The following is a 25367-nucleotide window of genomic DNA, read 5'->3' as shown; positions in this document are numbered from 1 at the left end:
TACTTTTAGTAGAACAGATAAATTTCAAACATTCCTGTTGAGAAAACAAAAGCTGGGTAGAATCTCTGAAATATAAACATAAGGAACAAGAGAAATTTAGAAGCATAAGTATTGCTGAGCTCATTGAAGGGGCTAAAATATGATAAAATATTTATATCCCAATAGTTGGAAAAGAGGTCACTGTTTCATCAAAACCCTACTATCCTTAAATAAGCAAAGAACACAAACTCAGTACCTAAGAAGAATTTTGGACTGTTTTGTTTAATTTAAGGCAGTAAAGAAAAGGGAGAGGAAAAGAAATATACTAGAGAAGACATGAGGAAGAGGGAAGAATTTATTATTTAATGTAACTATGGCACATCAAAAGAAGAATATATAAATATGGAGGTAGGGATAGTAGGGGAGAACAGGCATTTCATGACCCTTACTCTTAAAATTAACTTTAAATTAACAGCAATAAGGAAATAGAAAGATACAGAAAGAGGAAAGAGATACAAACTAAGAGAGATCATAGAACTGGGGAAGGAATAGTCACAAGCAAAACAATCTAACTACAGGGGACAGATTATAAAAGGAGAAATTAAAAGATAAGAAAAAGTAAGACTTGGGTCTGGACTGAGTGAAAAGAGGGAGGGCAAATGAGTGAGAGCAGATGACTCCAATTATCTGTAATGGGGCTGGGGTATAGGCAGAAAGTGTCACTAATGGCATCTCCCCATGTGGAGATGCTGCAGAACACACCTTCTGCTTCTGGGAGTGTTAGGAGGATATAAAATGGAAGTACTTTGAAGAGTCTATAGAACATATGTAGATATTCCGTAATTGGTTCCGGACAGCTAACTACAAAGTGAAGAGCAGCCTCTTTGACTGGTTCCAGAGGCATTTAAAATATCCTGTCAACTTCTGTCACTTCTGAGCTTACCCAACCCTCTTGGGGGAGCTCAGTGATTCCTTCACTCATGGAAATTAGAGATAAGAGTGGATGACCTTGTTATTTCAAAAGGCCAGAGGGCACCTTGACATCCTAGCATTCCAAAGTTCTCACTTGTAGCCAGCGCAACATCAATGCCCACAGGAGCAAGACTCTAGCCAAGCAGCAGCTGAATAACTACACAAGCTATGTAGGAAGTGAGCTAAGTTAAACCTCTTCTCCTCAGAGTTATTGGGGAAAATGTTTGTACTTTGTTTCTGCTGTATCTTCAAAGTAAATATATTTCTATAAAAATTAATTGATGGGGGCAGGTAGGGGGCACAATGGATAGAGCACCGGCCCTGGAGTCAGGAGAATCTGAGTTCCAATCTGTCCTCAGACACATGACACTGTGTGACCCTGGCCAAGTCATTTAATCCTGACTGCCTTGCAAAAAAAAAAAAGTTAAGTGCTTTTTAGTGGTTAGATAGAATTGGGATACTAGTCACTTATACATAATAATGACAGGGACAAAGCAGGTGGGGGCTCAAGCCTACGGCAATAAAGACATCCCAGTCCCACTGGGTTACTCCCAAGGAGAGTGAGGATAAGAGGTAGTGGCCTGGCTCCAGGACAGTGAGATAGCATGTACTCACTACATACAGATAATTAAGGTTAATTTTAATCCCTTTCTTTTACCACTACTTTTTTTTAATGAAACAAAGAATGTGAAAGGCAAAGAAAGAAAACATAACAGTATGTGTGGAAAAATCATCTAATAATATAACTATCAATAGAAAAGGGTATCAGAATGAATCCAGCAATACATTATTGACAAGAAACATACTTGAAATATAAATATTCACACAAAATTAAGATGAGGACCTAGAATAAAATACATTATGCTTCAGGTGAATTCAAAAAATCAAGGGTAGCAAAAATTACCTCAAGGCTAAAATCAGATATGGTTATACATGTGTTGTAGCTGGAGATTGGATTGGAGTATTTCTCATGGAGCTGAGAACATGAACTTTAGCTCTACGAGGAGGAACATGTGCTCTGGCTCCTTGCTAAGGGAATGCATGGCAAAGCTTTTGGTAACTACTACCTAATACTGACTCCATGCTGTAGTTTTATTTTGTCCTTTTGTCCTTTTAAAATTTAAACAACTACTGGAAATTGAATTATTATATATGGTATATTGTTCTGGTACTGAGCAATTAAATTTCTTCTCACAATTGATATGTGGTTAAATCCTTTGAATCTTTGGGTGCAGTTTATCTTTGTTGCTACAATATTGTCTCATTTGTCACAGGATTCAAAATAATACATTGTGTACAATAATGGTTGTCCTAAATTTTAATGAATTTGCTTTGAAATACTTACATTATAATACTTCCATGACTCTATTATTATTCCATAAATATGAATACTTTCTCCACTAGTATACATCATGGTCCATCCATCCTGTATGATTTTATCCATGGCCTCGCATGGTTCCTAGTAACCAGGAACCTCTGGGCATGCACACTTTTTATCAAGGGGTCAGATCACATGTAATCCTCCCAAGGAGCCAAAGCACACTTCCTAGATCCCTCAGAAAGTGTTCCAATATAACTTCCTGCCAAAATGTTTTTAATTTAGACACAAACTATGATTTGGACAGAGTAGCAGAGAGAAAGAAATTTTTAAAATCCTTTGCCTTCAGGAATAGTCAAAAAGGAAGAATCGGATACAGTGATAATAAGACTACCTACCAGCAGATTGCTCCTCTCTGGCAATTATTATGGCAGTCTGAGCAGCTTCTCTGTATTGCTTCAATGCCATGTACAGACGAAAGAGATATTTGGCATCCTTAAATTAAATATATATTTAATTATATTAATATTATATTATATATTAATATATTATATAATCATATATTTATATATAAACTATATAATAAATATGTTGGAATTATGTTGGCCATGCTATATATTTTTACATATGTCATAAGGCAGATAGCATATGGTACAGAACACATTCCATGACAGTTACAAAGCCTGTATTCAAAATGTAGGAATATGTAGTCCCAGATCATATATGTCTTTCACATATAAACAACTATGCAGAATAAATGGTAACCACAGTTATTCCATCTCCTCAATTACCAGAATAACAGTAGCCACATACCCACCCCGAACTGCTTCCTGATAGGACTTTTCTTCCCTTCTTTTTTCTATTCCCTTTCCACTAGCTGTCCCCAGAACAGAAGTACAGTCTCTGCCTTCCCCAGGCTTGGTTCAGGACAGGGTCTATAGTGTCAGGACTAGTGGCATTAACAGGGAAGCCCTAGTGGTAACATCTCACATTAAAATCAGCTCACGGGGCAGCTAGGTGGCACAGTGAGTAGAGCACCGGCCCTGGAGTTAGGAGGACCTGAGTTCAAATACGGTCTCAGACACTTAACACACTTACTAGCTGTGTGACCTTGGGCAAGTCACTTAACCCCAATTGCCCTGCCTTCCCTCCTCCAAAAAAAAAAGAATAAAAAAAATTGGTTCACTCCTCTAGCCTTAGTATTAGTCTCAGCAATGTCCTCACCCATCTCCTCACTAATACCACCCCTCCTATCCTATTCTTTATCCCAGAAATTCAGATCCTATAGTATATGTTCAGGATAACTTGGGTGTGATTTTCTTGAAATTTGGATGACTTTTCCTACTGGGAGAATATATCACTACTTGCCACATGTCTGGGACCTTAAGAATTTAGTCACATATCCCAGTGCCCTGTCTTCCTCTGAGTATGGAATTAAAGAGAAAATGGGGAAAGATGTCTGACTAATGTGAGTTTGAGAGGAAAGGAGAAGAGGGATCTTTCGATGAATGACTTTTTTTGGTGATGTATGGGGCTGAGCAAAGATCCTCAGCAGAGAGTAGTGGGGAGAGGATGCCATTGTATATTTAAGATGAAAATGTTTTCAATGTCTCCTGGGGAGATTAGGTGACATAAATTTGTAGGGGATCCATCAGCTGTTTTGTGATATCCCCCAGCTCCAGTATTGTGTGAATAAGCACAAAGGAGTTGGATGGCAGGTGAAATTTAGTGTTGGGGTTAGACAAGGCATTATTGGCAATAAGAGAAGGCAGGGAACTCCAGAGTATAAGATCATGGAGAGATGGATTATCTCCCCAAAGGGTGAAGGTGGTGAAAGGAGGAGAGTGTAGCTAGTGAAGAGTGGTGGCCTGGTAAAGAACTGAGGGATGAAGAGATTGTAGGTAATTGTGGAGATGAAGAACAGGTTTAGAGATCATAAAGCAAAGGGAAAGATGTGAGGATAAAATGTGATCAGAAGAGGGAATTTCAGAGTTTATGATCATGGAAGCGGAACAATTGTAAGTGACCATCTCTTTGATTAAATAGACTAGGAAATAAGTCATGGGACTTGGACAGATTAAAGAACTGGGAATTTAGGGTACTTGAGGGAGTATCAATATGTATGTTGAAGTCCCCTAGTGTTAGGGTGGAGAGGAATGTGAACCAAGTCATAGTTTCAAATTGTTCTCCAGAATGGTTGGACCAGTTCACAACTCCACCAATAGCATGTTAGTATCCTTATTTTTCCATATCCTTCCAGGCTCTGTCCTTTTTCTTTTTCTGTCATGTTTGCCAATCTGATAGGTAAGAGGTAGTACCACACAGTGGTTTTAATTTGCATTTCTCTAATAAATAGTGATTTAGAGCATTTCTTCATATGACTATAGGTAGCTTTAATTTCTTCTGAAAACTACCTGTTCATATCCTTTGACCATTTATCAATTTGGTAATGGCCATTATAAATTTGACTTAGTTTCCCATATATTTGAGAAATGAGACCTTTATCAGAGAAACATGCTGTAAATCTTCCCTCCTTCATCCCTAGTTTCCTTCTAATTTTGTCTGCATTGGTTTTGTTTGTGCAAAACCTTTTTAATTTAGTGTAATGAGAATTATCCATTTTACTTCCCATGATCCCCTCTCTCTTGTGTGGTCATAAACGCCTCCCTTATCCATAAATCTGACAGCTAAATTTTTCAGTGCTCCCCTAATTTGCTTATGATATCGCTCTTTACATCTAAATCATGTACCTACATTGATCTTATTTTTGAATATGCTTTGAAATGTTGGTCTACACCTGGTTTCTGCCAAAATGCTTTTGAGTTTTACCAGCAATTTTTGTCAAATCATAGTCCCAAAGCTTGAATTACTGGATTTATCAAATAACAGATTACTATGGTCACTTACTGCTGTGTATTGTGCACCTAATCTGCCCCACTGATCCACCACTCTATTTCTTAATACTGGGTTGTTTTGATGATTACCATTTTGTATATAGTTTGAAATCTGATTCCAAGCCACCTTCCCTCACATTTCCCCCACTGATTCCCTTGATGTTCTTGACCTTTTCTTCTTCCATATGAATTTTATTATTTTTTCTAGATCATAAAATAATTCATGGAAGTCTGACTGGAATGGCACTAAATAGGTAAATTAATATAGATAGAATTGTCATTTTTATTATATTGATTTGGCTTTCCCATGAACAATGAATATTTCTCTGACTGTTTAGATCGGTCTTTGTATAAGTGAAAAGTGTTTTGTAATTGTGTTCATATAGTTTCTGGGTTTGTCTTGGCAGCTAGACTCAAGTATTTTATGCTATCTGTGGTTACTCTAAATGGAATTTCTCCTTCTATCTCTGCTTGCTGGGTTTTGTTGCTGGTATACAGAAATGCAGGTGATTTATGTGGGTTTATTTTATAACCCTCACTTTGTTGAAGTTGTTAATTGTTTCAACTAGGTTTTTAGTTGATTCTGTAACATTCTCTAAGTATACTATCATATCATCTGCAAAGAATGAGTTTGGTTTCCTCGTCGCCTATTCTAATTCCTTTAATTTTTTCTTCTCTAATTACTATAGCTAACATTTCTAGTACATTATTGAATTGAGTAACAGTGGTGATAATGCGCATCCTTGCTATTAGGAAGTCTTCTAGTTTATCCCCATTACAGATAATGCTTGCCCTTGGTTTTAGATAACTGTTACTTATGAAAGGGTCCAATTCTTCCTTTTCTTTCTAGTGTTTTTCATAGCAATGGGTATTATATTTTGTCAAAAGATTTTTTTTCATCTATTGAAATAATCATATGATTTTTGTTATTTTTCATTATTGATAGGGTCAACTATGCTTATAATTTTCAAATATTGAGCCAGTCCTGCATTCCTGGTATAACTCCCACCAGATCATAGTATATGATCTTTGTGATATATTGCTGTAATCTCCTTGCTAGTATTTTATATAAATTTTCTTGTACCACTTAATTCCAGCACTAGCATCCATAGTATGAGAATTAACTGTTATTTAACTATTTGGTAGTACTCTCTTGTAAATGTATCTGGTCCCAGGGATTTTTTCTTAGGGAGCACATTTATGGTTTTTTCAATTTATTATTCTAAGATAAGGCTACTTAAGTACAGTTATCCCTTCCATATCATGATATTCTGCCATATTGGCCTGCCCAGGGAGCTAAGTTTCAATGACTGCCAGAAGATGGAGTGAGAAAGGAAAGTTAGTTAATTTTGGTTCAGGTATTCCAGAGGGTACAATGGAGGGGTATGTGTGTGAAGAACTGGAATAGGACTTTTGGGGAGTTTGATTTGAGGTAAATAGAAGAAAGGGAGGGAGCAGTTGTCAACGAGGAAGTGTGCTTAGATATCACCTTGTACATTCCAGGATCATTGAGATAAAGTGAGTATAAGTGAGGTGGGACAATACTAACCTTGGAAAAATAATTCCAAGGCCAACCCCTCTATATGTGCGTGCTTGATCCCATCCTCTCCCACCTAATTCAGTTGATGCCATTATATCTGTTTTTAGATACTCTTAATACCTTGCATAGCACCTTGATCATATGAAACTATATCCCAGGTCAACTTGACAATTCACAAACACCACCACTAGTATCACCTTTACTGTGACTCTCTCTCCCCTACTTTGCTCCAGTCTTAGTTTCTGACCCCAACTTGTAGTGGTAAGAAGGGCAGGGTTTTTGCTGTTCTTCTCTTAAGCTCCTTTAATGAGTCTGGCCTTTGTTTGAATGGGGTAGGTAAAGTGGGATCTTTTTTGTCTTGGAATGTTTCTCAGCTCTAAAACAATTGGGAGTCATTGAATGGACACAATGTATAGGGTGGTACTAGGGATTAACTAACTTTCCCACACCTTAAATGGGACTTTTCACTGTTCTTTGTTTGAGTACTTCTCACCAGGGTACATAAGATCTGAGGCTGGCGTTTTGTTTTGGGGGTACACTCATTGGAGACTCTGGGCAAGCCGTTGAAATAGCCCCCTCTTTGAAAAAAACTCAAATGTTGGTGCTTCTCTGGTAGCTGTGGTAACTATGAACCGTGATTTGATCAGACAAGGTCTGTGATGTTTGTAACTTCTGTTTGTATTTGCCCTGAAGTTCAGGGGGCTGATCTTTTCCCCCTAAACTAAGTGAATGATATATGTATGTTTGATTAAACTGAGACTGTTAACTCCTTACAGTTGCTTTCCTTAGAAAAGCAGATCAAAGAACATGTGCTGGCAGCCTTCTTGTGCTCTTGTTGTTGGTCTTACACAGCCATAGTAGCTGCTAGCAAGATTGTTGCTACAGATATCAGGAAGATAACTAGGTAAGATTTTATATAAGTTCACACCTGCATTCTCCCCACCTCATGTCCAAATGCTACATTCTGAGCAGTGGTACTTCTTTTAAAAAATTCAACTTGTATACTTAAATATTTAAAAACTGACAAGTTTTCAATATGTTCAGACTTTAATTAAACTGTTTTTCTTTTAAAACTTTGTAATTCAAACTCTTCACCAACTCAAATTACTTCTTACTTTCATCCAACATTAGTCTGAATTAAGAAGGTTTTTACAATTTTTAGTAGGTGATAATGGGACTCAAGTAGAATTCACTTGAAGAAAACTTATGTGAAAGCATTTGACATAACAGAATATTTCTGAAAACAGCACAGGTATAATGACTTTAATACCTTTGGCATGCCATCACTTTCACCCATGAGATGATCTATGAGTTGATTGGTCAGTGATTCATCATTTGCCTGTCCAACCTATTAAAGGAAATCAATGACTTTTAATATTTCTCTAAAAATCCTTTGAACTATATTAAACAGAAATTAGATATCATCACTGAAAATGGATGTCAAGAGGTCTTCATGTTTCCCTGAGTTTATCACTGACACCCTCTCCTTCTCTGTGAACCTGCCCAGTAGAAGTAGTTCTCTAAGGTTGAAGGAAAGTGGTGGAGGCAGTAGAAACTAATTTTGCACACTTTTAGCCACAAATCATGAATCTAGCACCTACATAGGTATTAATGCCATTGTGCCAACGCTAAAAGAATTCAGTGTTAAAATTTGTGGTCATGGCAATCTAACTCTCTTTCATGTTTTTTAGAAGGATAAGATGCAATGAGCAATGGCCATGTGAAGTATAAGTCAATAATGGATAAGTATATGTGATTTAGGTTCCTCAGTTTGAGTGATTTGATCATATCATGCAAGGATTTAGTAGTGGGAGGAAAATTAAATATAATTTTCCTTTATTAAAAATGAAAGTTTGTGATAATGAATAGTACTCTTCTTTTGGTTTCCATAAAAAGATACTAGAAATAAATGTGAGGAAAGAGCAGAAAATAAAGATATTTAATTTGTCATCTTATAATAGCTTTGCAGCTTTTTTCCTTTAAAATTAAAAATAAATCACAAAATCTTAGAAGTTGGTTGAGACCTCAGAGGCCAGCTCTATCTGAATGGAAAACTCTTCTACAGAATCCATCAAGATAAGCTCTGCTTGAAGGCCTCCAATGAAAGCAAGCATAGTACCTTGTGAAATAGTCCATTCAGTTTTTGGACATCTCTAACTGCTAAGAAATTTTCTCTTCTATATGGCATAAATCATTATTATTGCAGTTTTCATTGCTCTTAATTCTGGAGCTAAGTAAAACAATCTAAATCACTCCCTTATATGACAGCCCTTCAAATACTTGAAAGCAAGCCACCATGTTTTCCCATGTCTTCTCTTCTCTAGGCTAACCATTCCCAACAGTTCCTTCAATATGATCTTCATGGCATGGTTTTTAGTCCCTTGATCAACTTGATCACTCTCTCTTTTGAACCTAATATAATTTTTTCAATGTCCTTCCTAAAATGTTGCATACAGAATAAAACATAATACTTCAAATGAAGTCTAACTACAGCAGATAACAGTAGGACCACTTTCATTGTGGATACCCTGTAAAATACAGAGAAAAAGGTAATTTGGCTGGATCACAAACAGTGGAAGAGGTAGTAATGTCCAATTAGGCTGGAGAGATAGTTTAGAGCCTGTCTTTCATAACCTTGAAGGATTTTGGCTAAACAGAGGAATTTATATTTTACCCTCGAAGTAAAAAGAAGCCACAGGAGCTGAGTAGCAGAATCACATGGTTAAATCTGCACTTAAGGAAAATTAACTTTTAGCAATATATGGCAACTAATTTGGATATGTAGAATGAGGAGCTGAGGATAACAACACATTTATAAATTGGACTGCAAGGATAGTGACAACTTCACCAGAAATAGGTAAGTTTGGGATAAGGGAGAGTTTGGGGGAAAAAATACTGAACTCCATTTTGGACACATTGAGTTTGAGATACCTATGGGACATCAAGTAAGAAATTTCCAATAGGCAGTGGTTCTAAGATGGAAGGGTGGAAGGAAATAAGCATTTAAATAGTGTCTACTATGTGCCAGTTACTCTGCTAAGAACTTTTCCAAATATTAGCTCATTTGATCCTCACACCAACCTTGAAAGACAGGTGCTGGTATTGTCCCCATTTTACAGTGGAGAGAACCAAGGCATACAAGGGTTAAGTAACCTACCCAAGGTTACACAGCTAGCAAATGTCTGAAGATTTAAACTCAGATTTTTCTGATTCCAGGCCCAGGCTCCACCCACTGCACCACCCAGTTGCCTCTTGCAGGTGGATATACAGATACATGAATAATCTATATAGAGATGATGATTGCACCCATGAGTGATATCAACCCTCTACTATATTGACTCTTCTTCCCATTCTCCTAGCTTCTCCAATAGACTGGCACCACTATCATTTTCTTTCTCTCCCCAATCTTTAACCTCTCCTTATCTATAGGTTCCTTCCCTATTATCTATAAAAATATCATAATCTCCCCCACACTTAAAAACTGTTACTAGATACTACTTTCTCCACTAGCTATCCTCTTATACCTCTCTTCCTGATAACTAAACTCCTTGACAAAGCTATCTATTTTGGGAGCCACTACTTTCTCTCCCCTTCCTCAAATCTAAATCCTATGCAATCTGCCTTCCGACCTCATCACTGAAGTGAAATTACCAAAATTACCCTTTTCAAAGTTACCAGTCATCTCATAACTGCCAAATTTAATGGATTTTTATCAGTTCTCATACTTCCTGACCTCCCTTCAGTATTTGACCCTGTTAACAATGCTCTGGGGTTTTGTGATACTGCTTTATGGTGGTTATCTTCTTGACTGGTTGCTCCTTATCCTTTGCTTAGAAGCTGAAACTATTTTATATGGAGTGGCCTAGTTTTCCTTTAAGGGGACAAGGAGGCTACACTCAGGATTTGATTGATCTGTGGGAATAAGGCTTAAATCATTGGTTTGGCCTCCTTGCCACCTAAGATATGTCTATAGAGAACTAGTGATACAGAAATGTATAGGAATTGTCACTGCTCTTCAGGGCTGGAATGAGAACTGGAATGAGAAATGAGAGTGATACAAGAAAACCATGAAAAACAAGTCAACAACTTGCTAAAGGAGACCCAAAAAATACTGAAGAAAATAACACCTTAAAGAATAGACTAACCCAAATGACAAAAGAGCTCCAAAAAGCCAATGAACTAAAGGTGATTATAAAAACTAAGCTATTACAATTTTTTAATGCATAGGCAAAGGAGAAAAAAATTCAACCATAGAGAGTTAATATGGGAATAAAGAAGACCGAGGTTCATCTTCAGAAAAGGATACTGAAGCAAAGAACCCTCTTCTACCCCAAAGAGTAATGTCAAATGGTCATCTTCTCAAAAAGAATTCATAGAAGAACTTTAAAAAGACTAAAAATCAAATGAGAGAGACTGAGGAAAAACTGGAAAAAAATAAGAACAGGAAAAACAAGAAGATTATGAAAAGAAAGTAAATCAATTACAAAAGGAAATCCAGAATCTTAAGGAAGAAAACAATTCCTTGAAAAACAGAATTGTGCAAGGGAAGCCAGCAGAGTCATAAGAGATCAAGAAATAATAAAACAAAATATAAAGAATGAAAAAATAGAAGAGAATGTGAAACATCTCATAAGAAAAACAACTGATCTGGAGAACAGATCAAGAAGAGAAAATGTAAGAATAATTGGAAGCCCTGAAGGCTATGATCTAATAAAGAATGTTGACACAATAATACAAGAAATAATTAAAGAAAATTGTCCTGAAGCATTAGAACCAGAGGGGAAAGTAGAAATAGAAAAAAATCCACTGATCACTACCTGAAAGACATCCTATGAGGAAAACACATAGGAATATTATAGTCAAAATGCGAAACCCCCAGCTCAAGAATAAAACATTATGAGCAAAAAGGAAAAAAAGCAATTTAAATATGGTGGTGCCACAATTGGAATCACACAAGACCTAGCAATGGTGACACTAAAAGACCACAGGTCTTGGAACACTATGTAGTGAAGAGCAAAAGGACTGGGGTTTTGGCTGAAAATATCATACCCAGCAAAGCTAAGCATAATCCTGAATGAAAAAAATGGACACTAAATTAATTGTCAGACTTTCAGCACTTTTTTAAAAAAAAACATGAACTTAATAGAAGATTTAACATACAAGAGCCAAGAGAAATATAAGGTACATACCAAAGACTAATTACAAGGGTTTCAATAAAGTCCAGTCCACGGAGAGCTGCTACTCTTCAGTTTAAGAACAAATCCTAAACCCTACAGGACTGCTTTTCTGATGTAGTGTCACCATTGCTATGGTGAGTGTGGAAGCAGAATGTATGTAAAATGTAAAACACATGTCTAAGATTGTTATTAGTAATTGGATAATTTATAAGAAAGATTAGGGTAGACTTGATATGACTTTAAAAAGTAGAACTGTTTAGGAACAGCTAAAAAGAATAATTATTTTATACAAATGAGGTGCAAGAGGAAGAATCAACACAGAGGAATTAAATGGGGGAGGAGGACTGTTAATTCTTGAAACCTACCTTCATCAGGAATGGGTTCAAGAGGGAACAATACATATATATCTAGAAGAGTACAGAAGTCTTCTAAATTTAGAAAGAAATAAAATTCTAAGGGGATAGGGAGAGAGGAGAGGATAAGAGAGGGTTCTCTAGAGGGGGGAGTGAGGGAATAGGTTAAAAAGGGTTATAGAAGGGTGTTTAGATTAACGGGAATGGAAAGACAAGGGAGGGATTCTTGGGAGGATAAGGGAGAGATCCTTGGAGGGGAGCTAGGTTAAGTAATAGGATGGCAAAGTAGAGGATAGCAGTAAAATAGAGAAGTTAGGAGGGATAGAAAACAAAAGATATGCACAAACATCAGAAGTAGAATTTGTTAGGGAAAGTATATGTATGTATATGTATGTGTGTATAAGTGTATGTATATCTACATATAAATACATCTATGCTTAATTGTAGCTTTCTGGGGGAAGGGAGAAAGGGAAAAAAGAACAAAGTAAAAAGTGCACAGCAGAAAAAGAAAATTAACAAAGAAGCAAAGAAAGCTCTCAAATACAACATGTAATACTTATTATGTAGGTCTCCTTGAAATGGAAATTTATTGCTACATATTTTGAATCCTCTCTTACATTCTGCTGTGCACATGACATTTTTTTTATTCTTTTCTTATTATGTATTTAAGTTTCAATATTTAAGTTTATGTTTCTTTTTTATTGTGTATTTAAGTTTCAGTAATAAAAAAGAAAAAATTAAGGGGGAGTCTTCAACAAAATCCCACAAAATAAGAAGGTAAACCCTCAGTAGAGGCCTCTAAAGGAACATAATTTAGTATCATCCCCCCAGTAAGGCTCTTAGGAAGACAGAGATTTTGGCAGGTGGGTCAGGAAACAGTGACTGGGTTGCAGTATAGAGTGAGTCTGGCTATCAATCAGGTCCTGGGACAGGTTACATGCAAGTGGTTTATTACCTTAGCTCCCTTGCTATATATGACCCTATTCTGCCATGGGTATAAATGATAGTGTTGTAGTTAATGTCATCTGTGCTGTGGACCTGATCCTGGTGATGATCCTATATATCACTGTTTTTACATCAGGAGGCATAACCTGAATTACCTTTAATTGTATTACCCATTGCATAGATTGTATTTTCAGAGGACTGTATTATTTTATCTTTTCATTATTTGCATTGTTTTTCCTCCAATGCTGCTTATGCTAGGCTTCTTCCCAAGACAAGAATTATTTTAAAACGATGTTAGAGGTAGAAGATTCACAAGAGAAATTTGGGACCTTGCCACCAAGCAGTGGGATGTGGTAGGAGTAGCATTTATTTTGTGTAGGCTGGATTGGTTTTCCATTAATGGGCAGGAAGGTTATCTTTAGGATTTGCTTAGTCCAAGGGTATAGGGCTTGAATCATTGGTCTGGTTTCCTGCAGCATAAAAGGTCCAGACTATGGAGAGCTGCTGCTCTTCAATTTAAGAACAAGTCCTAAACCCCAAAAAACTGCTTTTCTGATCTAGTGCTACCATTGCTATGGTGAATGTGGAAACAGAAAGAAGTAATATTTTATCTGAATTAGCAATTAGGAAGTGCATCTTTTTATACATTACTCTAAATAAAGTTGTTTTTATTGCATTTTGTGGTCCATAAATGTCGCACTACATTCCTATCACCAGACGAACCTAAGCTAAGACTGGCCAGAATATCCATGTCATAATGTGCTTACTAATTGTGGATACATCCCAAGGTTCTGTCCTAAGTCACCTTCTTTTCTCTTTTTACATTCTCTTTTTTGGTGACTTCATCAGATTCCATGGGTTAAATTACCATCTCTATAACACCATTTGCCAAATCTTTATGTCCAGCTATACACTCTTTTCTTAGCCCCAGTTCTATATCACCAATTGCCTATTGGACATTTCTAATTGGGATGCTCTGTAGGAATATCTAATTCAATATGTCCAAAACAGAACTTATTATATTATCCCTACCCCCAACCTATCCCTCTTTCCAAAGTACCTATTGCTGTCAAGGGCACTGCCACCCTTCCAGTCACCAAGGTTAACAGCCTTGCGGTCATCCTCGCTTTTTCACTTTTACTTGCTCTCCACAAATTCTCTAGCACAGATCACCTCTTCTACTCAGATATCCACCACTTTGGTTCAGGGCTTAATTAACTATCATAATAGCAATTGGTCTCCCTGCATCAAGTCTCTCCACCCTCCAATCCATCCTCCTTCCAGCTGGTAATATAAGTTTCCTAAAGCCCAGTTCTGACAATGTAACACTTCCCTGCCCACCAAATTCAATAAAGTTCAGTGGTTTTCTATTACTTCTATTATCAAGTATAAACTTTTCTATTTAACATTTAAATACCTTCACAACCTGGCCTTTTTGTATTTTTCTAGTTTTCTTATACATTTCTCCCCTCCCTCAACTTTATGATCCAACCATCCTGGTCTACTTCCTGTTCCACATGCACGATTCCATCTCTTGTCTCCATACCTCTGCACTGGATGTCTCTTATCCTTGAAATGCATTTTCTCTTCAACTCAGCTCCAGCACCACCTACTATACAAAGTCTTTCCTGCTCTTCCCAGATGCTCCCTCCCCAAATTACATTGTATTAATTTTGCATGTATTAAGTATATTCTTATATATGTACAAGTTGTCTCACCCACTAGAATGTAAGCTCCTAGAGGGCAAGAACTATTTCATTTTTGCCTTTGTATTCCCATTGCTTAATGCTCTGGCACATAGGTAATGGCTTAGCAAATACTTGTTGATTAATTGAAAAGAAACATATCACAAGGAAAACATTCAATGATCTTTCTTAGATGTAAGGTTAGCTTTACCCCCTGACTCATCCACATATTCCATTCATTTCTTGTGATTCACAGGAATATAAATACCACAATAACATGATAAATCCATTTAACTAAGTATGGGATCACTCAAAATAGAATGATGATTTTTTTCCCTTAATTCTGTCCAATCATCTACATTTCTTACGGTATCAATTGCCATTTCTATGGCCAGGTTATCTTCTGTGTTTGAACATTTCAGGAAATGTTTTAAAGCCTGTAACATAATAATAAATACATGAATAAAATTAACAAATAGTATAAAGAATTAGATCTGTATTAATTATCCCATAATAGTATAGTCCAACAGATGTGAATAAAGTAAGTAAAAAATTATATTTTATTAATATATATTACTTTAAGCAATAACCTATCATAGCAGGTGATAAAAGCCAAGAAAATTTCTAACATAAATTTAGTTTATGGGCTGTTTGATTACATCAAGGCATCTACAATTCACTTCTCATTGCTGATTTCTTACTGTAAGAATTTTTCTTTATTACTGTTGTCTACCCAAGATCAAAATAAATTTTCTGCTTCCACAGTAGCACAGGCATGTCTGACACTGAGTTCCATCAGTTACTGATGATCTGGAAGGATTAGTAAGGACTCATCAGTCCTTCACAGTTTCCCTAAGAATAAGTAATTAATGCTATTTACTATAGTCATATTTTACTCAATTTACTTTTTCTTTTTAAAAATTTTCTTATTTTTATTGATGCCTTTTGTCTTATATAGCTTTTATTTCTAAATATATCCCTTCCCTTTCTCCTACCACAGTGTTATCATTTGTAGTAGATTAAAAAGGAAAAAAAGGATTCAGCAAACAATAATCAGCATGTCAAGCATATATGATAAAACACAGAATGTTTCATATTCATAGTCTCTTAGCTCTACAATGAATGAAGGGAAGGGAATATATATATATATATATGTATATGTATACGGAGTGATGAGAAAGGTGGAACTTTGTAATGACAAGGAGATAAAAGGGGGTAACCTGGGATCGTCTCACTGAGGTTAGTTTTAAACAGAGTTGAAAATTTTACATTTAATTTAATTCAACAAATATTTACTGAGAACTTAATATGTGCAAGATATTGTTTTAGGTATTAGCGGGTGAGGGAGGCTGTGTACGAGCAGATATAATGACTTGTCTTCAAACAGTTTATAGTGTGGAGCAGTGGGATGAGGGTAGAGATAAAAAAGTATATAAATAAAAACATAAATAAATATGGAATGATGTCATAAATGCCACAAGAAAGGGACAAAGTACATGGGAGAGAGATCACATCTGGTTGGGATTTCTTGGAAAATTTCATGGCATTTGAACTTTATCTTGAAGAAAGGATAAGATAACAATGACAAATGCTATAAGAAGAAAACATTTGAAGCGGAGGAAATGGAATGAGCAAAGTCATTGAAGTAGGAAATTATGAAGCACATTTGGAATAATGAGTCATCTTTTTTGCCTGATGCATAAAACTAATCCCTCTAGGAGAATTACCAACAGCTCAGCTCTCTCAGTGAAGAGCTAATGGTTTGTTGTTTGGGTTTTTTTTCCCTTTCCAATACGTCCTCCATGTATGCCAAATTTATATTCCTAACACAAAGGTTTGAATACCTTATTACCTCATTACGAGAAACTTCAGTGGCTTCTATTGCTTCTGGTACAAAATACAAACTTCACTGTAAGTCCTTCACATTCTTGCCCCAACCAATCTTTTCAAACTTATTTATTATAACTGCTCTTCATGCTTTCTATATTTCATGTTCCTTGAGGTTCTGCCTTTGATCTGCTATTGTTTTCACTATATATTCTTTCCTTTAGCAATATCATCTGCTCCCACGGCTTCAGCTATCACTTCTACATTGATAATTCTCAAATTTTAGATTCCAGCCCCGAACTCTGTCTTAAGTCCTAGATATGCATTCTTAAATCTCTATACAACTCCATCTGAGTGCTACAATAGTACTTTAATTTAATATGGACAAAACTAAACCCCCAAATTTGATCATCTTTTGTATTTCTCTGCCCTTGTCAATGGCACCACTATTTACTCATGTGTGAAGATTCAGTGTTAACTTTGTTGCCTGACTTTTCCCTCAACCTCACTTCCAATAGTCAGTCAATTAGTCAAAGAACATACTTAATAAAACTTGCTATGTGCAGAGCACTGTGCTAAGTGCTAGGGATACAAATAAAAGCAAAAAGAGAGGCAGACCTTCCCCTGAAGGAATTTACATTCTAATGGGGGAAGATAACACATAAATGGGGAACTGAAATGGGAATGCAGGGAGATGCTCAACTCAAGTAGGTGCACGGGGTCACAAGAACCTTTTCCAAAATGGAGGTTCCTAAAGATTTCACCAGTGAGAGAAAGGGCCTGCGGAACCTAACCAGTTGTCAACTTGTGTCGATCCTACCTCTGAAATATCTCAGATAGAGATTCTGAATAACAGAGATGAGAAGGTAGTGGACCGTTAAGCATCAGAAAAGTTGGTGAGTCAGTAAAGACCTCCAAGTACAAGCTACTCAACCTCTCTGAGCCTCATTCTCATTCTTTCCTCTTATAGCCACCTGCCTCATTCAGTGTTTTAGCTTCATAACCAGTCTTCCCACACCTTTAGTCTCTCCCTACTTCATTCAACCTGTTATACCACTGTCCAGCAATCTTCTCAAGGGACAGGAATTCAGAAGAAAAGCCAATTCAGATGAAGCAAGTGATTAAACAGTTAGCAGGTAGTGAGGAAATAAAATATAGAGCTTATAGAGTTCTTTTTCAGAAATGTGGCAGTGAAAAGGCAAAAAGAAACAGGATAATGGCTTGAGACATTAACAGGATCAAGGAAAAGTTGTTTTTTCAGTTGATGGTACTATGAAGCATGTTTGTAGCCCCAGGGTCACAGTTCACACAACCGTTGTAAGGCTGTTAACTTCCTGCCAACCTTAGTCCCAGTTAAACAGGGCCTGAATGACAGAAATTTAGAATACATCCTTACCCTACTTGCAACATCACTCTGAAGACATATACATGTCTGCATGCCAACATTGATTGATCTGCCTCTGGATAAAATGGCTGGAAAATAGAAAGAGCTTAACCTTTTTCTCAGTCTGAACCATCTCACTGATCTGTAAATCATCCCACCAAATTGCCTAACAATCTGGCCACCTATTTGATAGTATATCACTTTGTACCTATTTAACCTTCGGACTAGCTGAGAACAATAAATGTTTGTTAAAATGGCTCCATAACTCAGTCACACTTATTTCAACATGGCCCACTGCCTTCCTCCTGAAATTGATTCTATCCACATTTCTAGTCCAACTCTTTGATATGGGTAAAAATCATGGTGATAACTTTCTATGCCTGCTGTGGCTCTCCTCCTTAAGCCTTTGTTTGTCCTCAAAATAACTGCTTATTCCAGTGAGAAGGGCCTTGAAAAAATAAGTGCTTAATAAAAAAACTTGCTTAATTTAATTAAACTAAAATAAATGACAGTTTTTGAAGGGTTGAATATATCATAATTTCATTTCGTGCCAATGGTTCAATATGAACCTAAAAGGAAAAGAAAGTCCCAGGGATCTATGCTACCCCCAACACTGTATATTTTAACACACCAAGTACAAAGTAAGAACAGTATGACTAAACATAAACTTTAAAATTCAAAGAATTTTAAATTTCATATGCCAATAATCAAAGATAAATGGAAATACTTGTATTATTTCTTAAGTTGAGAATAAAAAAGACTAGGGGTTCTTGGACAAGGTGCAATGGAAGAATGGTAGGACAAGAAAGTATAATAGTGAGGACAGTAATGAGTAAGTTGAATCTGGAGTTGTGGATATTGGAGTGGGAAAAGGGAACGGGAAACTAGGTTTGAACAGTCTCTTCTCTAGACTTCTTATACTTCAGAAAAATAAGGTCTGAGGGCCTAGGTCAAAGCAGCTAAAGAGGATGAAGGAAGCAGACATTTTAGTGGTCTCAAATGGCAGGGGGTAGGGGGAACAGCAGACTAAAGAGCCTTTATAGGAATACAATTTTATTGACTTTGTAACATTTTGGAAGAAATCTAGTAAAGGGAAAAATAGAAACCAGCTAAGGGATCACCAAAGTAATGTGCAGAAAGACATAAGGAAAAACAGGAAGTAAATTATGCAAGCAACACTTCACTGATCTCACTTCTTCCAAAACTATCTCTAAAATGAAGCCAATGATGTTTTCAGCTAAATACTGACCTGTGTTCCATGATTTAGACATAACAGGTGATGCCATAAGCAAATTAGGAGAGCAAGAAATAGTTTACCTGTCATATCTACAGAGAATGGAAGAATTTACGACCAAACAAGAGATAGAGAACATTATGAAATGCAAAATGGATAATTTTGATTACATTAAATTAACAACTTTTTGCACAAAGCCAATGCAACCAAGATTAGGAGGGAAGCAGAAAGCTGGGAAACAATTTTTATAGCCAATGTCTCTCATTAAGGCCTCATTTCTCAAATATATAGAGAAATGAGTCAAATTTATAAGAAAACAAGTCATTCCCCAATTGACAAATGGTCAAAGGATATGAACAGGCAGTTTTCAGGTAAAGAAATTAAACCTATCTATAGTCATATGAAAAAATGCTCTAAATCAATACTGATTAGAGAAATGCAAATCAAAACAACTCTGAGCTACCACCTCATACATATTACATTGGCTAATATGACAAAAAAGGAAAACGATAAATGTTGGAGATGTGGGAAAATTGGAACACCAATGCATTGTTAGTGTAGTTGTGAACTGATCCAACCATTCTGGAGAGCTACTTGGAATTATGCCCAAAGGGCTATAAAACTGTGTATACCCTTTGATCCAGCAAAATCACTAGTAGGTCTGTATCCCAAAGAGATTATAAAAAAACGGAAAAGGATCCACATGTACAAAAATACTTACAGTAGCTCTTTTTGTGGTGGAAAAGAATTGGAAATTGAGGGGATGCCCATCAACTGGGGAATAGCTAAACAAGTTTTGTTATATGAATGTAATAGAATACTACTGCTCTATAAGAAATGGTAAACAGGTAGATTTCAGGAAAATCTGGAAAGACTCACAGGAACTGAAGCTAAGTTAAGTGGGCAGAACCAAGAAAACACTGTACACAGTAACAGTGATACTGTGCAATGACCAACTTTGATAGACTGGGCTCTTCTCAGCAATACGATGATCCAACAATTCCAAAAGACTCAAGATGGATTATGCTGTCTACATCCAGAGAAAGAACTATGGAGTCTGAATGCAGATCGAAGCATACTATTTTCTCTTTTTTTTTCTTTACTGTAGTTTTTCCCTTTTGTTCTTATTCTTCCTTCACAACATGACTAATGTGGAAATGTGTCTAATAATATCCTACAGCACATTGCATGACATCTTGGGGAAGAGGTAGAGGAAGGAGGGGGAAAAATTTGGAATTCAAAGTCTTATAAAAGTGAATGTTGGAAACTATGTTTACATGTAATTGGAAAAAATTAAATTCTAATAAGTGGGGGGGGATTTTAAAAAGAGACTGACCCGTGCATACTGGCCACACAGCAAAAAGAATTTTCCAGCTGAAAAATGTTTCTTTTCTCCTTCAAAATATAAAGCAATGCTCTGATAGTCTTCATTAGTGGTATCCTCAGAACCTATAACCAGAAAGACTAAATGTAATTTCTATCTCTTCAATCCCAGGAAGTATGTTAACACCACCAATTCTTCCTGCCCACCTCCAATATCTTTCAGTCCAAATGGATTTACTCCTAGCAAAGCAGAGAATGGTCTAAGTCAGGGGTGGGGAACTTGCGGCCTCAAAGCCACTTGTGGCCTTCTTGGTCCTTGGATGCAGCCCTTTATTGAGTCCAAGTGTTACAGAACAACTACTTTTATTAAGGGGATTTTTTCTATGAAGTTTGGATTTGATCAAAGGGCCACACTTGAAGACCTAGAGAGCCACATGTGGCCTCGAGGCCATAGGTTCTCCACTCCTGGTGTGATAGCTTTGGCCATATAATGTGACAAGGAAATAAGTGGTCTATGCATGTCTTAGATTTGCAGTCTAAGTCTCCCAGGGGGTATAAAGAAGTTATGTTGATGTAAAAAAATTAGAATATCACATTTCCCTCTTCCATATTGTATTTACCTGCCCTGCCCAGGGAAACTGGGTTCACTTTAAATAAAGAAAAGAAAAGGGAAGAAATTATTGATAATTACAGAGGGAATCATGATAAGAGGAAAGAAAACAGAAAAAGGAGACAAAGGAGAAATGCTTTTGTACTCAAAGCACTTACAAAGTTTTATATTACATTTAAATGAAAATAATCCCATGAAAATTTCACAATATTTACCAATAATATCAGCATAAAGTTCCATCTGATTATGCTGCTGGGCCAGTGTGAAAGCTTCATTATTGCACTTGGACATAACCAGAAATTGGATAGCAGAACCATAATCACCCAGCTGGAGGAAGAATCTAATTCAAATAAGGATGTATATGACATAAAAAATTAATAAAAACTAACACATTTGGCTGAAAGCATGTTGTCCAGGTTTCAGAACCCTCCCCCATCATTATTCTTCATAGTTCAATCTTCTTGCCTTCCTCTGACACATAAGAAACAACAGGCACAGGAAGCAACTATCTGAGTAAATTCAACTGTCAATATTCCATATATAAATGCTCTCAATGATAGACAATACTTATATCCACATACCCAATTATAGAAGAGCTATTATGAAAATAATTTATAATAATATGATATCTGGTAGTCTCCCCAAGCCAAAGTTTAATTCCCTACCTTTTCCATTCAAGGAATATACCTGTAGTTAAAACAATCCTTTCATGGAAGATGTGAAAGAAAAAGAATAAAACCATGGGTAAGGTAAACAGATTATTCCTCAAATAATTCCTCAAAGCCTCTGGAGTTACATTAGAATAGCTTTAAGGAGATAAAAATGTCTTGCTAAGACAAACTTAAGAAACTTAAGAACTCAGAAAATAAACTTCCAAAATAGGCTTTTCATCTAACTTTTCAAAACTTCACTAACTGTGACCCCCAGATATTCAAAAGATATCACCTTAGTAACCCACACCAGAAAACCCAAGGAATATGAAGACTGACTATTCCCCAGATTATGACTATTCCCCAGATATGTGACACACTGAGTTTGTCCTTCAGTACCTACATTTTGGAGAGGCATTGAGGTAGAAAATGAGGTAGGCCAAGAACAGAATAGGAGGAGACTGGCCTAGACTGCATTTTGGAAAATTGTGCAGTGTCTTCAAAGATCCCAGGATGTTCTCTGATACAAAACTCCATGTTTTTATGAACAGTATTAGACTGGTAAAGATATATGTCTGCAAATCATGATGTTCTCCAAAAAAGCAAAACTGTGGAAAAATCTAAAAAGTAATGAAAAGACATCCCAGGATGCAAGAAGTGTAAAAGATATAGTGATAGGAAAAAGGAGGCAGACCAGTCATTTGGTAGCAGAAGAGTGCTACACTAACAAAACTTTAAAAAAAATACCTAAAGAAGGACATCCACTATGGTGGGTAAATCCTTCATAGAGAACTTATGAAAAATCGTGGACAAGAATCACACAGGATGAAAATTTATGGATGACTTCATGATCTGTACTAATGGGGAAACTACCCACATACTGATGAAATCACAGCTCCTTTGAAGTATAACTTTTCAAAATAGAAAAGTCACAAGAGTAAAAATGAGGCAGGTAAGATGAGCAGAACATCTAGTTCAGGAGCGCTATGATTAAACATTTTAAAAAATAAAAATAAGGGATCCAAGAAAAAAAAATTTGATTTTGTTATTTCCTCAGAAGTTTCCTATTTCCCTACCTCATTCTGCATTTCTAAATCTTCTGATATAAGTGAATTAGTCACTTCTATCTCCCCATTTTCTTGGAACTCTTCTTAATCTGCAAAAGGGCTGAAAGAAGCAGCAGACAAGAAATAGTCTGGATGCGTGACATTTCTATCACACTGACATCCAGTAGTATTACATTCCATTTAGAGTTACACTATCTTGACTAAAACACAAACTTTCTCTTGAAAATATCATTAAATATAACTGAATATATCAGCTTTCCACTCTGCAAAAAAAGAGTAGTTTTCATCATTGATGCACTGCCATCCACAACTATATCCCTATATTCTACTTAGTATCTCACAGATAGGAAACCTTAGATAGTATCAGCCATATTTCGATATACAATAGTCATGAAACAATTAGATAAAGTGCCCTCTCAAATTGTGTAATTATTTGTTTCCATTCCATTATCTAACTTGTCCAAAATTCCATTAATCTTAACTTCTTATTTATTTTATAGTTAGATTTGTCTAGTTTTGAGAGGGGTAAGTTCAGCTCCCCTACTAGTATTCTCTACTGTCTGCTTCCTTCTATAACTTATTTAACTTTTCCTTTAAGAATCCGGATGTTCTCCCATTTGATGCATATGTGTTTAGTATTGATATTATTTCATTGCCTATGGTACCTTTTAGCAAATGTAGTTTTCCTGATTATCTCTTTTAATTATGTCTACTTTTGCTTTTGCTTTGTCTGAGATCATGATCGCTCCTCCTGCCCTTTTTACCTCACCTGAAGCACAACATATTATATTTTAGCCCCTTATTTTTTTGGAGGGGGGAAGGCAGGGCAATTGGGGCTAAGTAACTTGCCCAAGGTCACACAGTTAGTAAATGTGTCAAGTGTCTGAGGCTGGACTTGAACTCAGGTCTTCCTGACTCCAGGGCTGATGCTCCACTCACTGTGCCACCTAGCTGCCCCTAGCCCCTTATTTTAACTGTTTGTGTCTTTATGTTTGAAGTCTCCTCCTTCTAAATGACATATTTGGATTCTGGTTTCTAATCCATTCTGCATTCCACTTCTGTTTTATGGGTGAGTTCATCCTATTCACATTCACAATTATGACTACTAACTGTGTATTTCCCTCTATCCTATTTTTTCTGTTTATCCTTCTCTCCTTTTGCCTTGTCCCTCTTCAAAAATCTGTTTTGCTTCTCATCACCACCTCACTTAATTTTCCCTCCTTTTTATCACTCCCCCCACCCCTTCTCTTATCTTCTTCCCTCCTATTTCCCTGTTGGCAGATTTCTATAACCGACTGAATATGTATATTCTTCCCTCTTTAAATCAATTCTGATGAAAGTGACATTCAAATCATATAAAATCTTATTATTTTTAGGTTGACAAATAGCATAAATATTATGGTGCTTTAGGCAGGTTCTTCAATAATGATCAAATCTCTAATAAGTTGTTTGTATCCAAGGAAATTTACCACTGGTAAAATCGCTTGAGTCTTCTTTCTCCCATCTGTACTATGAGGATAATAACCTGATTTGACATTATTTTGTTGATAGTATATTTTGAATAGAGAACAATTTTCCACATGGACATTAAATACCCTAACATTTTAACTATCTTTAAACACTGACTACTATGATTCTCTCATTTTCTCCTCCATTATAAGAGCTCTTCCTTATGCACCTCTTTTATGGGAGATAGTTTTCCCCATTCTTCCTCTCTCTTCCCCCTCCTCCCTGTGGTTCTTGTCCTTTTATTTTTTGAGATCATCCCATCATAGGAAGATAAATAGTTAAACTTTATTAAAGGCCTTTGATTGTTTTTTCATTTTTGCCTTTTTATGCTTTGAGTCTTGTGTGTGAATGTCAAGTTTTCTTTTCCACTCTGGTCTTTTCATAAAGAATGCTTGAAGGTCCTCTGTTTCATTAAAATCCATCCTCACAACAACCTGTGGCCAGAGTGGCCTTTGTTTTCTTTGAGTGACTCAGTTTATCTCATTGAGCCTTGCTGGGTGCTGGGTCTGCTGCTTCTCTTCCGGGGCAGGAAGCCCAGAGACCCATGCCTGGGAGCAGAGAACTTCCTGTGTGACCTCTTCCGGGGCAGGAAGCCCAGAGACCCATGCCTGGGAGCAGAGAACTTCCTGTGTGACGATTCATGGGGCTGGCTGAGGGGAGGTGTTGACTCCAGAGCCACGCCCTATTGGGTGTTACGTGGATGTGAACCTCCCAGGGTCCTAGGGGAAGGGGCCAACTCAAGAACCAATCAGCCCTGGTCATTCAGGCGGCGCTTGATGATGTCAAAAACTCTATAAGAGGGGAGAGGACAGCTTGAAGATCCTCTTTCTGGTTGGCGTGGCGGTGGCGAGTGTGACTGGGCCAGCCCCAGCTCTCGGGCTGAACCTAGATGTTGGTAAC

The 25367-nt window shown here is 36.7% G+C and overlaps 1 protein-coding gene across 1 annotated transcript in view; it reads right to left on the bottom strand.

Moving 5' to 3' along the window:
* LOC118854835 (WD repeat-containing protein 19-like) overlaps positions 1-25367 on the bottom strand; it is a 157633-nt gene that overhangs the window by 31099 nt on the left and 101167 nt on the right. Inside the window, 5 exon segments of the mRNA XM_036765055.1 lie at positions 2668-2764; positions 7974-8051; positions 15232-15300; positions 20645-20757; positions 21457-21581. Coding sequence (XP_036620950.1) covers positions 2668-2764; positions 7974-8051; positions 15232-15300; positions 20645-20757; positions 21457-21581 — 482 coding nt within the window.

This window comes from Trichosurus vulpecula, chromosome 6 (assembly GCF_011100635.1).
Source record: "Trichosurus vulpecula isolate mTriVul1 chromosome 6, mTriVul1.pri, whole genome shotgun sequence".
NCBI lineage: Eukaryota > Metazoa > Chordata > Mammalia > Diprotodontia > Phalangeridae > Trichosurus > Trichosurus vulpecula.
This window is presented reverse-complemented; position numbering and strand designations above follow the sequence as displayed.